The sequence below is a fragment of the Numenius arquata genome, chromosome Z (assembly GCF_964106895.1).
Source record: "Numenius arquata chromosome Z, bNumArq3.hap1.1, whole genome shotgun sequence".
Lineage (NCBI taxonomy): Eukaryota > Metazoa > Chordata > Aves > Charadriiformes > Scolopacidae > Numenius > Numenius arquata.
This window is the reverse complement of record NC_133616.1, coordinates 28,215,232-28,229,973: the sequence shown is the minus strand read 5'-3', so window position 1 is coordinate 28,229,973 and position 14,742 is coordinate 28,215,232. Positions and strand designations below refer to the sequence as shown.

Here is a 14,742-nt window from a genome sequence, read left to right as displayed (position 1 = left end):
CTTCCCTGGACACGTAAAAAATTCTTTTTGTTCTGTTTTGTTACTTACGTACAAACTGGACCATGAAGCTGTCTTCATGGAATGTTCTAGCTTAAACCCATTTTCACTGGCCACCTGACCTAGGCAGCTGGATTTTGCTAGGAACTGGCTGAGGCACTAAAAAAATACCCCTTTCTGCCGAGTTGGTAGCAAGCAGAGAAATGCCACCACAAACTGTTACAGCAGCGGTTTTGGGGTGGTAATGGTGCTGTAAACATCTGCAACTCCCTGATGGTAATGACATTCTTTTGGTCTAAGAGTATCCCTACAAGAGTTCCACCGGTATGTCAGTTTCTAAACAGTTTTAATTATAGTGGTATAATTCCTCACATAAACAAGCTTCAGTTTCACAGCAAAATGGTAACTCTTCTCATCCTGGTACTTTATCCAGTTTGAAAACTTCATGTGCAATTTTACTGTTGTCAGCATCATCCAAAGTATTAATTCTGTTAAAATACCTCATCATCTTTTGCTAACCTTGACAAAGCAATCAGGGAAAACAGATTTATCCTTTAGCATGTGATTATTCACCATGTTTGCACTCTGCATGAAGCTTTAGCCACCCAAGTCTCATATAATGAGCCCTCATTGGTGCTACCAATTTCAGTAAAGATTTTCACATCAGTTGAACATGCCTGCCTCTACAAAACACGTTTTCCAACCCCTCAATACAGGTTACAATGAGATTAGATGATACTTCATCAAAATACAAAGAGAAAAAGCCTTCAGATTGACATCAGCAACACACCCATTCAACTGGAGCCTTTGTGGCCCCAAACTGAAACTGGCTGCTGCAGTCTTCCCAAAATAAGCATAATTAACTAAACATAGGTGCATTTATCCCAAAGTCAAGTGGACATCTTTTTCTTTTGCCTAAAAGATTAATTTTATATTCCTTTTTTTCTTCTCTGTATGCCTTCTACCAAACAGAATGCCTTGACCTGTTTTATAATGGTTTGAGTGCCGCTGAGTCAAACAAGCAGCTGAGCTGTGTTACAAGGAAGCTTCCCCTCCATTACCTAAGGCTTGTTTTCTTTTCTGGAGAGATAAAAGGCAAAGGGCCCTTAGATTTACCCTGGGGAATGAAGGAGAGGAAGAAAACAAAAAAATAAAGAAAAAAAGACTGCCTAAGGAGACTTACAGTAGGGTATGAAGAAAAAAAAGAAAAAAGGAAGAATCACTTTACCCCCTTTCATTCCATTAGCATAATTTTCCAAGAATGTTAACTACATTCTTTTATCTCCAAGACACTAGGTTGCAACTCAAAGTTTAAGACAAAGCTAAAACCAACATTATACAGTACTCGTGGATCAAGAGTTTTACATAATGATACTGGCTATTTTGTATACACAGATTTGAATGTTTCGCTTTCTTTGATTTTGTTCCCAAGTAAATATTTTTCACAGGCAATGATGAACTGACAATACAGTTTTTTAATGCTTTATTTGACACTTAGTGCTGTCCAGCACTAATTCTTACACATTTATCTTTCATCATTTTGGTAGTCACATTACATAATGAATAAGATGAAGTTAACGCTTAAGTAAGCCACCTTAGGAAACTAGAGAAACAGTACTAATTAGCACTGTATAGCCGTCATTGTAACTTGGTGATTACTGGTCCTATTCAAACAAAAAAACACCACGCAAACAATAGCTGTCACTTAATGACCACAAAGTGCATTTAAGTGCTCCCAGCATTGCTTCAGGTCCTTAACTACTCCACCTAGCCACAGCAGAGGAACTTCAGGTTAAAACACTACCACCTGAGCATCTGTAGTAGCTACTGATTTTAACACTGAAGTTCCTCTTAACATTTTTGCTCCGTCGCACAAAGCGAAATCCCCAGTAAGAGTTAACAGTAGCTTCAGAATGGCAAACACCTCCCATACGAAGAGATAAAAAAAAAAAGATAATTACATACAACCCCACGTGCGGTAGTCTGCCTCTATTTTTTTTTTTTTTTTTTTAAATGTTGACTCTACAACTGGCGTTCAAAAAATAAACCCCTCAGACTGGCGGGACCATTACTTTAATGAAGTACTTAGTCGTTTGTTACATAAACAGGCATATCTTCAGCAAACAACCCGAGAGCTCTGCAGCGCTTGGCTACAGATCAGGTAAGCGATCTGCAACATAAAAAAAATATAAACTGAAAAATACAGCACCAGCACGCCGACTCCAAAACTGTACTTCCAAACCGTTAAAAATCTGAAAGGACGGAAGTGAGCAAGACGGAACACAGATAATTGCACTATTTACCCTTGCCACCTCCCAGAAACACGAGATCCACCTCCGCTCTTGGCACAGAGCCTTGTCGTATCTGGCCACTATTTCCAACAGCCGCCTCCAGACCGGCGACAAGCGGCGGCCGGGCCGTCCCGTCCCAGAGGCCGTGCGGTAAATCACCCCCCGCCCCGCCGCCGGCAGCCCGACGGACTGACAGGCCTGGCTGGCTGGCTGAGTGAGTGACTGACAGGCCGCTTCGGCTTGGAACGTTCTCGGCAGCCTCCTCTCGTCCAGACCGCACCCTCTGCCATCGGGGGCCAGGGTGTAAGTTTCGGGACGAATGACAACGCCCTTCCATGCCTTTTTTTTTTTTTTTTAACTTTTTTTCTTAAAGGCAGGGAGACTCCCGCTCCCTCCCCCACCTCCTCCCCACACCCGCCAGGTACAGGAGACCCCAGCGCCACTCAGGCCAGCTCCTCCCCGCCCCGGCGGGCTCGCCCCGGCAGGCTGGGGACGGCACGGCAGAGTTCCAGCAGCTTCTTCACCTCTCCCCACACTGCTCCCGCCGCCGCCGGCGGCGGCTCCTCACGGAGGCCGCTCCCGTCCCTTCCTTCCCTCCACTCCCCTTAGCACCTGCGAGCTGGGGAGGGGCGCGGAAGAACCGCCAGCGGCAGCCGGGGCGGCCCCGCCGCTGCTCGGCCGGCGCAGGAGCTGGGCCCGCGGCCTGCGCGCCCAAGCTCGCTCTCCCGCACACCCACGCAACGCTCCCTGCCCCTCCCATCCCCAGTCTCGAGGTTGAACGACAGTTACCGGGCGCCAATAGAGCCGCTCTTTCTGCGCAGGGGGGCGGGCGCTCCGTGGCCGGCGGGCCAATGGGGAGGCCGCTTCCTGGGCGATGTCGCCGGTAAGGGGAGGTGGCGGGAGGGGGGGCGGAGGAGGGGCCAGAGTTTCGGAAGAGGAGGGAATGGCTGTCACCGGTGAAGTCATGTTCATAATCTAGTCCCTCGCTCCGGTTCCGGGCTGGGGTGACTCACCGAGGGGGGAGAGGAGCGACACCCAGCACGGCGCTCGCTCCTCCCGGGCGGAAGGTAAATATCACTTACAACTCGGTCCGCCCCTCCCGCCCCGCTCCGCTCCGCTTCCCGTCCCTGGCACGGCGGTGGCTGCGCCGGCCTCTATTGTCGGTGATCGCGCCGACAGCGCACCGTGCCCACCTTCCTTCCCTCCCTTTCCCCACGCTGGCCCCGTCGTGCCACCTGCTTCCTCTCCCCCACCTTCTCCGGCGCCCGGCCCTCCCCAAATATTTATATCCCCCCCCATGGTGGGTGGAGGGAGAGAAGAAAGTTTTCATCCAGTGTTTCTGGAATAATCACGGTGCAGATCTCCGGGATTGGGAGGGTGTGAGGTTGGCGATGAAAACCCCACGGCGTCGCTGGTGGCTGGTTTGTGAGGAGGGATGGGGGGAGCCGGCGGGGCGCCGGACCGGCGCCTCGGTAGCCGCCGTGCGGCGTTGATCGCCCGCGGGCTCGCACGGGCAACGAACAACCAGCCCGTGGCCACCGCTCTGTGCCAGCGTGTCACAGGCTCCGGGCGACGCGTTCGGGGAGAGACATAGATCCGGGGGAGCGACAGCCAACAAACCCCCTCCCCACCCCCCCGCTCTCCCGGGGCAGCTCGGCGGGCCGGGGGCGCCTCGCCCGCTGACCACTTGGTGTGGGCCGCCCCGGCGGGCTGCGTTTCGTCGGCTGCCGGGGGGTCGCAGGGTGAAGTTCAGGGTGTTCGGCGCGGCGGGAGGGGGGTGCGTGTGTTGTCTTTCTCCGGCGTGGCACGGGCTGGCGTGGACCCGGCCGGGGAAGGGGAAGTGAGGAGGGAGGAAGATGGTGCGTGGGAGAGCGGTCTAGCCTGCTGAGAGTGGCGGCGTTACCCGGCAGAGGCAGGGAGGCCATGATCCGGATAATCTCCCCGCCTGCCTGTCACAAGCGCTACACACGCCGGAGAGGGGGGGAGGCAGCGGGGGCTGGGACTTCGCCCGACAGGCTGCTGCGGCTCCTGTTGCTTTTCAGTCTCTGTTTATAACCGTGCAGTCAGTCACTCCCGCTGCAAAGGTGTCGCGATTTACTTCTCCAAAATAGCTTGTCTTCTCCTCTTCCCCCCCCCCCCCCAAGTTTTCCATGCAGAAATCATGCCCTCCCTTCCCCTCCCCGCCTTGCAGCAGTCGCGAAGCGGAGTAGCACAAAACAAGCGCTTGCAATTTTGTAATCGCCTTCCAAGCAAAAAGCATTTTATTTCCGGTGTGCGCGGAAATTTTTTTTTTTTTTATTTTATTTTTTTTGATCGCGTCGGGCGGGAGCGAGGTTGCGTACACAGGTAGAGGCGGCTCCTCTGCCCCGTCGGGAGAGAGGGGGCAGCGGCGGTGGTCGGCACCTGGAAAAGTTCTCTCCCGTGCCGGAGGCGGGGGCAGGCAGCGGGGCCGGGCGGGGCAGGAGGGCAGCGGACCCCCGTCTCCGGGGCTCCGCGGGGCAGAGGGAGGCGGTGGCAAGCGCCGGTGGCGGTGCGGGGGGTGGCCTTTCCCGTCCCCCCCTGCCCCTGCGAGCGGCGGAGAATCAGGAAGTCACCGCCGCCACACACAGGCGCGCGGACATGCTTGCTCGGCGTGACATGGTGGCGGAGGAGGGAAGGAGCGTCGGGGAAACCGACCCAGCCCACCCCTGAAGCATGCCCCCCCACCCCCGGCCGCTCGCCCGCCTGCCGTCGCCGAGCTCCCCCCTCCCTACTGCCGTCGAGGTACGGGGCCCTGCGCGGCCGGCCGCGGGGAGCGGCGCAGCCATTGCTCGGTGGAGCGTAGGGGGAAGGAGGCAGCGGGGCTGGATCTCCAGGCAGGGGCGTTTTAGAGCCTGTCGGCCGGGGCGAAAACTTTCCAGAAAGGCCGGAGCGGAGTGCGTGTGTGTGTGAATAGGGCCCCGCTGGTTGTGCGCCGCCGTTGCGGGGGGAAGGCGGCGGGCGGCGCGGCGCCGAGGCCTACGCGTACCGGGCAGCAGGGCCGGAAGGGCGGCGGGGCGCCGCGGAGGCCGAGCGCTGCCGCGGAGCGAGGGAGCGGGCGGCCCGCCCGGCTGAGCGCCCGGCCCCGAAACATGGTGTCCCTTCTCTCCCCCCCACCCCCCAAACTCATTATGTCCGTGGTGCGTGGGGAAATTGAGGTGCTGGTTTTTGTGGGGGGTTTTATTTTTTTTTTTATTTTGTCTCCACCCCCAAATTTATGATGGTGGAACAACAAACTTCACACGGCTGGAGAAGTTACAGCTCTTCTCGACTCGAACTGAAGTTCCAGTTAACTGTTGGGTGTTTTTTTTCTTCCCTTCTTCGTTTGATTTCCTCCCCCCCCCCAAGTGTGCATTATGGTCAAGTAAAGAGGATGGTTAAGTGTCAGCATGACTGCATAGATCGCACCGAAGTTGGTTTCCCTTGGTGTCTGCTGCTTATGTTTGGTATTCAGACTTTCCAATCTTCAGGTTAACGCTGTTCTTTTTAAGATGTCTTTTGATGAATATTTTAGATAGGTAAGTAAATAAGCAACTAAAGAATTGAAGCTATAAAGATTTTTTTTTTTTTTTTACCTTTACCGTTGCTCCGCTTGCACTCTTTTCTGTTTTAGTTTAGATTTCCTCAGTGTTAGTTGGTTTTAACTACAGCCCCTAAGTCCCAGATAATAAACATTGTACCCGAATTTAATTGCTTTATTAGTATACCAGTTACATGTTCGGGGTGGGGCAGGCTCCTCTGTGTAAGTTAGTATTGTTGTGCAAATAAAGGCACACTTTCTCTTCGGGAACCTAATTGCCCTATCACTGTCTTTGACTTTGTTTCTTTTGTCCTTTTGTTATTCTAAGGAAAAAAGGGGTGTACCAGAAGGGTAGGATTGGAGGCAGATTTTTATGCCCATACATATCAGTAATAGAAAGCGAAAAGATTGTATGGGTAATGAGCATTTAAAAATAAATCTAAAGTGTATCTTACAGCATATGTGGACTTGACAGAGGTGAGGGTAAAGCTTCATTAAATACAGTATTTCTCTCATGAGTTATGTCTCAGCTTTAGGACTGGTATTTCTGTGGTGTTTCATAGAACATGCGCCAGAACAGTGTGTTAGATCTTTTCTTAGATCTTTTCTTTTGTTCGTTTCTGAAGTGGTCTGTGAGCGTTTCTTGTCAAGTTCGAAAAATGCTTTCACCAACACCTGAGGCTTGAAAATTGACAAGAGAAGTGCTCCAGCTATTCTTACATTAAATATATTCTTGACAAAGGTCTGTATGAAATTAATATATACAGATATATTTTCTCAATTTTTGTTGGGCTTTTGAAGTTAAGGTCAGAATGTACGCAGTAGCAACTTTAAAAAATGTCTGCACTGGCATGTCCACTTTTCATGGTCCTGATTAGGAATACTGCTGTGAACTAGTCATCCTTTGCAGAAGGAGACTTTTCATTCTTCGTATGACTGAGAACGTTTTTGCAAATTACTCATTAAGATGCCTATAACATTTTTGGTGTTTTCTGCTGTAATTCAAGTTCTCTATGTGTAAAGAGTGTTTCCTGGACCTCCACCTCTTCTGAACTTTGTTTAGTTTTTTATTTGTTTGATCCTCTAGTGGGGTAGTGAATACAGTGCTAGGACATAAAGATCACTCGTCGTGAAAGTGGCAGCAATGTGATGACATGAAGATCATGCCATAAAGATCACTTGTCATGGCAATGACAATGGCAGCAGAGAAAAGCTTATGCTTTGTTTGCCAGGTAAAATGGGGAAGGATAACTAAGAGAAAGAAGTAAGGCTTACTCACACACAGCTTTGGTAGTTTGCAAATATAGCAGAATAAGAAGACTAATACTGAAAATTGTTTTATTTGTTTCTGACACACACAAAGTCATAACTTTATAGGCGTAAACATTTTTCTGTTTGTCTCTCCTTGGTAGAGAATATTTCCTATGTGCCACTGCAGGTTTTGAGCACCCAGGTGGATCGTTTAGAGCTGGGACCTTTGGGAAAAAATGCTAAAAATAAGTTTGTTGTAATTGAAGCAATAACTTCTTCGTATCTTCACTGATATTTTACCCTAACTAGCTGGTATTTAACACAATCCTCTCCCTTCTTCCTTCTACGCTGTTTAAGTAAAGATGAGGCCTGTCAGTAATCTTACAAATTCCTTTTGTTCTGTCTACCTCTCATTATGGCTTTTGTTTTTCAGAATCTAACACGAAGATGATGTTCAGTAACTGTGGTTAATACCTGTAGTAAAGGTTACAGTATGGAAACTTGATCCGTAACCAGTGCTGTCATGAGTCAGTTTTCTGCGCCCAAAATGTACAGTGGAGTCTACATATGTAGCAAACATGGACTTTGTCTTGGGCATTGTCAGCCGTGACTGTGGGGTTAAAAAGCAATCAAACTTCTGACTGCAGCTATCTGACCTCCTGTTTTCCTGAAGGCTAGTGCCTTCTGGTGGAAAGCTATCAGAAAGGTTCCTATGTCTGTGTTGTAGCCTCTTTATTGAAAAGTCTGGCAGCAGAGCTTAGCCTAACTTCTGTGGACTCTGTTAGCCAGTCATTTCTTAGTGCTGATTTTAGATTTTCATAAGAGAGTAGGCTGTAAGCTGGAGTAGTGGAGAAGTTGCTTTATGAAAAACTGAAACAGCTACACAGTGGGAATACAAATTTCTACAAAAATATTTGTAAGGGTTTGAAGGTGGGGGGTATTAGGACTATCATCCTAAAGTAAACTGTCTCTGCGTGTGAAAAGGAGCATTATGCTACATAAGCCCACAATAAAGTTTCTGATACAAGCACACTACCCGTTCTGCCAGCTCTGCTGGGGTGCATGCAGACAGTCTTTGGTAGACAACTAGATGAGCAGTGTCCAGAGATTTTTCTCTCTGGCCTAAGTGTCTGGATAAGTGATTATGGTGCAGCATTTCTTGTTCTGTAGTTTGTAGTTTAAACTGCAAATTTCCTTCCAGAAGGTGTTGAAGTTACATACACGAGTATGCAAAGGCAGAATCTCTCAGCTGTTAGTGTGTTTGGCTTTTCTTATGTGAACTGAATAACTCTTTTTTATGTTAGTTGAAGATTTGACTCCTTACTGATTTTTTTGTTGTTTCATGTGAACCTGTTTATTGATTGAATCATTGTTTGATGAAATGACAATAGTTAAATCCTGATAAATGCACAGTGTCCTACGGGGTCATACAATACAAAACACTGATTTACTTCTAAGGATTTTAAGTTAATTTGTTTTAATTTTAATGAAATGCTGTCATTATTAATCAGTTCTTAAACTTTGAACATCTTCATTTGATTATAGTTAGCAGATTAAGCAAATACTGTGAATCACTGACAGTATCATTTCATGTTTCCTGTGCTAGTGTAATAAAGGTAACTCCTTTAGCCTGTAGTGTATTACAATTTCACAGTATATCTTTTTGAAGCCACCTGTGAATCATGACAGGGGGGGAGACATGTGGGGAGAAGTAGGCTGTAATTATTTTTCTCTGAAGGCAAAGTTGAAGTCTGCTTTGCAGTGTGTATGTGGCTGTTGCGTGGGTCCTCATCAGATGTAAGCGGTGCACTTCCCTTACTTTACACTACCTATCCGAGGCAGGGGAACTGGCCAAAACCTCCTGGCTGAAGTTCAACTTAGGTTGACTAAGTCATGGAGAGGCAGAAGTTATGTTGGATGGTGTAGGGAAACAGCTAGAAGAACTATAAATACTTACTGCTCCATCTGTTCTTAGACTCAGTGTGTGCCCTATGTCAAAGCAGTCTATAATCTCTGGATCTTTTTGGGTGTCCAGCTGGTCTTGAATTCCAAAGTAATGCTGGTGGTTTGTTACCTGCTGTGTTCTAGTTTTGGGTCTACTAATATTGCATACTTTCTTCATGTGAAGGAAATCCCTGCCTTTGTAGGAAGTTTGTAGGGTTTGTAGGAAGTTTATGCCAAAATATATGTAATGTTGGATGCTTGGATGTTGTGGGTCCTGAAACATTGAGCTGACAGAGACACTATTGCACAATAAATTAGCTACATGTACAAAACCTGGTGCATAGGAAGTTACCTTGACAATGATAGATATTTTTTTTTTCCTCTCTGTCTCAACTCCAGTGTGTCCAGCAGAGGTGGAGAAATTCTCTGAGACCACAGGAAGAACTGTGTGATTCACTACAACTAACTCAATCCCCACTAGTTCCATTTGGGGCGGCTCACAAAAGAGATTTGGTGATGTTGATGCCTAATAATAAACCTAATAAATAAAATAAATAAAAAATATTAAAAATAAAAATAAAATAAAAATAAAAATATAAAATATAAATATAAAATAAAAAATAATAAATAAATAAACCTGCCTAATAAAATAAACCTAAGAAGTGATGAGGGATTACAGTTCAAGAAGAGATATGTCTTGTTTGAAGTCATGTGAATAACACTACACTCATGAGGGTTTTGAGGAAATTTTAAGATTGGACACTTGAGAAACAATTAGACAGTATATAATGCATTTGAGAACCAGGGCCAGCGGCCTTATAATTTGGGACAACGAGACGGAAATTTGTTTTTTTCATTTTATTGAAGTCCTTATAATCTGTTAGAAGCATTTACTCCCCCCCCCCCCCCCCTTCCCCTTCCTTCCCCTTTGCTTTCTAATTCTAACAGGCACTACTCATTAAAAAGCAGTCCAAACAAATGGGTCAACACTGACTTTGGCAGGGAGTTGGGTTCACTTTGCTTATTCCAATATAAGCACCGGAATTTACCCAAACTAATACCAATGTTTTCTGGATGGAGCCTGGCCACTGTTGCACCTGTTGTCTCTTTGTAGATTTTTGCTTTGACTTTAATAAGACTTTTATAAGGACCTAGAGAAATTAGTTATCTAGCTCTTACTGAATTTTAATGAGTGGGGTGCCTAATTTCTCTGGGTTTTTTATACAATCTTGGTCTTAGTAAATATAAACGAAGCTGTTTTTGAAACATGTTAAATCATAAGCTTTTTAGCAGTTCTGTTCTGTGAGCAGATCCTTAGTTGGGAGGGCTGTGTATAATGTGTTCTGGTTTATGGGCCTGGCTGTTTTTTTGTGGAGTCCTATTGTCAGAGAAAATTGCTTTGTCTCTTTATGTCCATGGGTATCTTTGGACAGGATTTATTACTTGCATTCAGGTAGTATTTTCCAAGAATTTGTGTTCTCCTGATATAGATCTTAAAAGTTTGTTCTTGTTTGTTTTTTTTTCCCCCATAGAAGTATGTTCCTTCATATACAAAAATCTGTGAATACAAATCTGTTTAAGACAATTCAGTTATGTAAGATGGGGTGAGTTTATCTGCTCTTAAAGATAATGAAAGGACTTGATCTGGAATAAGGGATGCAACATTCCCCTCTGGTTGCTGTTTTTCACAGGTTGGGCGCTTGCTAGCCTATCAAAAAGAATTTCAACTTTTCCAAATTTGTGTACAGGACATACTTAATGTATATGTAAATGATAGTGCAACTGGTGGAGCTGAGACTGGAGCCAGTTAGTTTTTATGGGAACTACAAGTTGAATTTGACATAGAGGTCAATAGAGGGGGAGATTTTTCTACCTAGGTGTAGGTAGAAGTCTCTTGTGAAATAGGGTATTTTGGGTTCCTGTACACTGATAGTAGTTTTGTAATTGATTGCATTGTGGTTCCATATACATCTTTCTGGATACTGGTGGTGGTGGTGCTAGGTTTTACCTTGTCAAGTGGACTGAATTTGGCTTGTAAGGTGCAGAGATAGTCAGTTGTGAGAGTGTTAGTCTTAATACTTTGTAACATAATGGTTGACTCATAAAAACTCTTTGTTGTGTGGAAATGTCTGTTGTCCTTCCTACGGCCAAACTGTAGGCCTCTTATAGGAAGCTGTGGCTGTGTATGCAGGTGTGAATGTTTGATAACTTAATTCCTTTTGTAGTAATGTCTGTCGTGGGGCTGTAGGGGACTAATTAATGACTATAGTGTTTTGTTTTGAACAGAGAAGCTTCATAGGCATCCCCCTGTTTTACCTTGCAAGGAAGTAGGATCCCAAGGTAGCTTATTTCAGGTGAGGATATTTTATTTTAAATGAGCTAAACATTGTTCTAAATTGTTTCCTTTAGTCAGAAGAGAGCAGTAGCTATGAAAACATAACAAAAAGGAGTTCATAAGCAAAAGCTATTAAGCAGGTTTTGGTCCTGACAGAACGATTAGGTAATTGGGGGTAAATAAGTGAAAATGGTTTTGGTATAGTAGCATGTTATCTTCTGTGTGGGTTCTGGTAAGTAAAGACTCTTGCTCATAAAAGAAGAAAGATGATCAGTTCTGTAAGCTCTGAATTCCCTGATTGCTAGCAGTAGGCACCAGTCCACTTTTTTTCCTTACACATCTTGCAGATGGGCCTCCTTTCTGCTGTTGGGAGCCTTGGGAGAGTACTTTGTTTTTCTTGAGTGTCTGTTTCTTAATTTGACTACAAGCAAGGGTGTTTGCAGTGTTACAGTGTGGAGGAGGGTTGTAGTGTCATAGGAGGGTTATACTACTTATTCATGTTAGAAAGTAATTACTGCTAACTATGGATAGTGATAAACCCAGATGTGGAAGGTGGAACACTCTTCTCTGAAGGAGAGAAGCTGGGACAGGGAATCATCTTAGGCCTTGTAGTGTACTATTATGTTGTAATTACCTTGTAGTGTACCAATTTAGAATGCTTTTTACTAAGACTCATTTTTCATTGTATTTGCTTTATTATTAGGGGACAAGTAATCATGGGCAGGTAACCTCACTATAAAAATACACCCAAAGTAAATAAAGGGAACAGTCTAAGCCCATCTAATGGTTAGCTACTGCTGAAAGTGGTGATCCTACTTGCTTCCTTGTTCTTGCACTGGGACTTATCTGTCCTTTCAGAAAGTCAGTTCAATGACCTGAATCACTAGATGGTTTGGGTTTTTTTGTGTTTTTTTTTTTGTTTGTTTGGTTGGTTGGTTGGGGTTTTTTTGTTGTTTTTTTTTGTTTTTTTTTTTTTTTTTTAAATATAGTGTTACTTTTCTGCTGGTGTAACTGCTCAGATAACGAATCACTGTGTGATCAAATGCACAAAAATGCTGCTGTTGGGAGTGAGGAATACCAGGAAACATGACTGATCTCATTGACAGCAGCTAACCATCAGTTTCGTAAAAATATGGCAGCTGTGCCACTGCATTATGATACTCTGACATTAGTAAACAAAAAGTTCCCAATATTAGACATTAATAAAAGTTCTCAGAAAACTGAAGAATGTTTCAAGCCTGTAGCCTGCATCATTTTTTTTGCACTAAGAAAACAGAAATAAAAATATAGTAATAGTTGGTTTTCCAGACTGTAAAAGCCTGTCATTTGTTCTTGGGGCACTTACTGTTTTATAAGCTACTTGCACCTCACTCTTCTGGTTTATAACATTGCCAGAACCCCTCAAGTGAATTATAACTCTTCAGTCCAAAGTAATTGTCTTTTCTGTTGTCTGTTTTGTTTGATATTATGATTGCATACAGATATAACCAGAGAGGTCCTACATTAATGTCTAACTTTTAAAAAAAAGTCAGAAAATAGTCTTAATAGTCCTTTTAATACTTGTTTTGCTGCATTACCATGAATTTCATAAGTATGAATTTCAACACAGTCACATCTGTTTAGGAGGAGATTTTTGAACATACGTTCAGAAAGTGTTCAGATGTTGAAGAGGTGCACAGCTATCGTCCCTGCCTTTAGTAGTACTGTGCTTGACCACACGTGATAGAGCTGATGATAGCAAGTCAGTTGAACTTCCTTTGTCTCTGGTGTTGCTTTGTTCTGTGAGTGACATCCAAACATCCAGAAATTGACTGAACTATCACGATCCTTATCCTTATAGTAGGCTTTTAGGAGGATGGTTAAACTAATGTGCAAATTAAGGATAATTTAGGCACTTTCTGCTGATGACAGCTTGCGTATGTGTGTGTAACGACTGCCAGTAGATTTTATGACGTTTTTTCAGTGCCCCTAATGTCACATAGAAATTCTGTTTTTGTTTTTTGTTTTGTTTTGTTTTATTAGAGCTATTCTGCTAATTGAAAAGGAGACAGAAAATAGATGTCCACGCCTACGGACCCTGGCGCCATGCCTCATCCTGGTCCTTCCCCTGGACCAGGACCTTCACCTGGACCGATTCTAGGACCTAGCCCAGGACCAGGGCCATCTCCTGGCTCAGTTCACAGCATGATGGGGCCAAGTCCTGGTCCGCCCAGTGTCCCGCATCCAATGCCAACAATGGGGCCTACTGATTATCAGCAGGAAGGCATGCACCAAATGCATAAGGTAATAGTTTATTATAAGTGAACCTTTTTTCCCTAGAGTTCTCTCCACTCATTAAAAGGACTACTTAACACTAGTTTTAGACCTGCATAACTGCTTTTACACCTCGTGTATCACCTGCAGAACTGCAGCTACCCTCCCACTTCTGTCTTTATTTCTGAAGATGATGCATGTATCAGATTAAACATAGTTTCCTTGTACTTAGTAGAGTACTTTGAACTGTAGGGTTAGTAGTTTGCAAATCTTAATTTGTAAACTGTACTTTTTAGTAAGAGATACATTACTAGGGAAAAAAAAATTGAATTATAGTGTTGAAACATTATGGTAGACCATTCTAACCATCTTCCCCCACTGCCGCCTTCTCTGTTTGGACTTGCATTTTTCTGGGGTGCTTTTTAGTTTTGCTTTTTTTTTTTTTTTAAATATTTTTAACACTTAAAGGGCTTGTGCTTCTGAATTTGCTTACTCCCCTATGTTGATGAAAAAGCTGGCTTCCAAGTTATTTTATAAAGTCTCCATCTTACTAAGGAATTTAAAACTATGTAGCGTAGAACATGTGAATAATTCCGTGGTTGTTGTCGTACACTTAAAATGACATATGTGCTTAGACTATCATTAAGGTCTTTTGCTTTGAGGAAATGCTTGTGTGGAGTTTTGTTTATAAGAACAGTCTCTTTATGTATTGTCATTTTCATTTCGTTTTGTACCACAAATTTAGAGTTTAGGATAATTTCAACTTCACTGATGTTTTACTCTCAGAAATATGCAGTAACAGCTTATAGAGCCAAGATAGTGAAAACATTTTGGTAACTGTTGTTGATTCTACTTGGAATTGTTATATGCACATAGAAAAAATTAAATTTACAATAAAAATTTAGTTTTTAAGGTAATATATTTTATTTTTCCTTACGAATTGGTGACTTCTTCATGTTGCTCTTTTCACATATGGGTCAGTTTCATTCATTAAAACAATATCCAGTCAGTAGGGACATGACACTACCACCTTTTGCATGTGGAACTGTATTATTAAAATTTCTAACAGCACAAAGACAGCTGAAGTGAAGGAGGCCATGATTCAGCTGCTCGTTTGTACTGAACTGTTGTAA

General features: G+C 44.3%; 1 protein-coding gene across 2 annotated transcripts in view; it reads left to right on the top strand.

Annotated features, from left to right (window-relative positions):
* The first annotated feature begins 3,204 nt into the window (after positions 1-3,204).
* The window catches only part of SMARCA2 (SWI/SNF related BAF chromatin remodeling complex subunit ATPase 2), a 114,660-nt gene continuing 103,122 nt past the window's right edge, over positions 3,205-14,742 (top strand). For both annotated transcript variants that reach the window (XM_074165786.1, XM_074165785.1), the window contains exons 1-2: positions 3,205-3,355; positions 13,379-13,639. In XM_074165786.1, the coding sequence (XP_074021887.1) occupies positions 13,415-13,639 (225 nt within the window). In that variant the 5' untranslated portion in view covers positions 3,205-3,355; positions 13,379-13,414. The remainder of the gene's footprint in view (positions 3,356-13,378; positions 13,640-14,742) is intronic.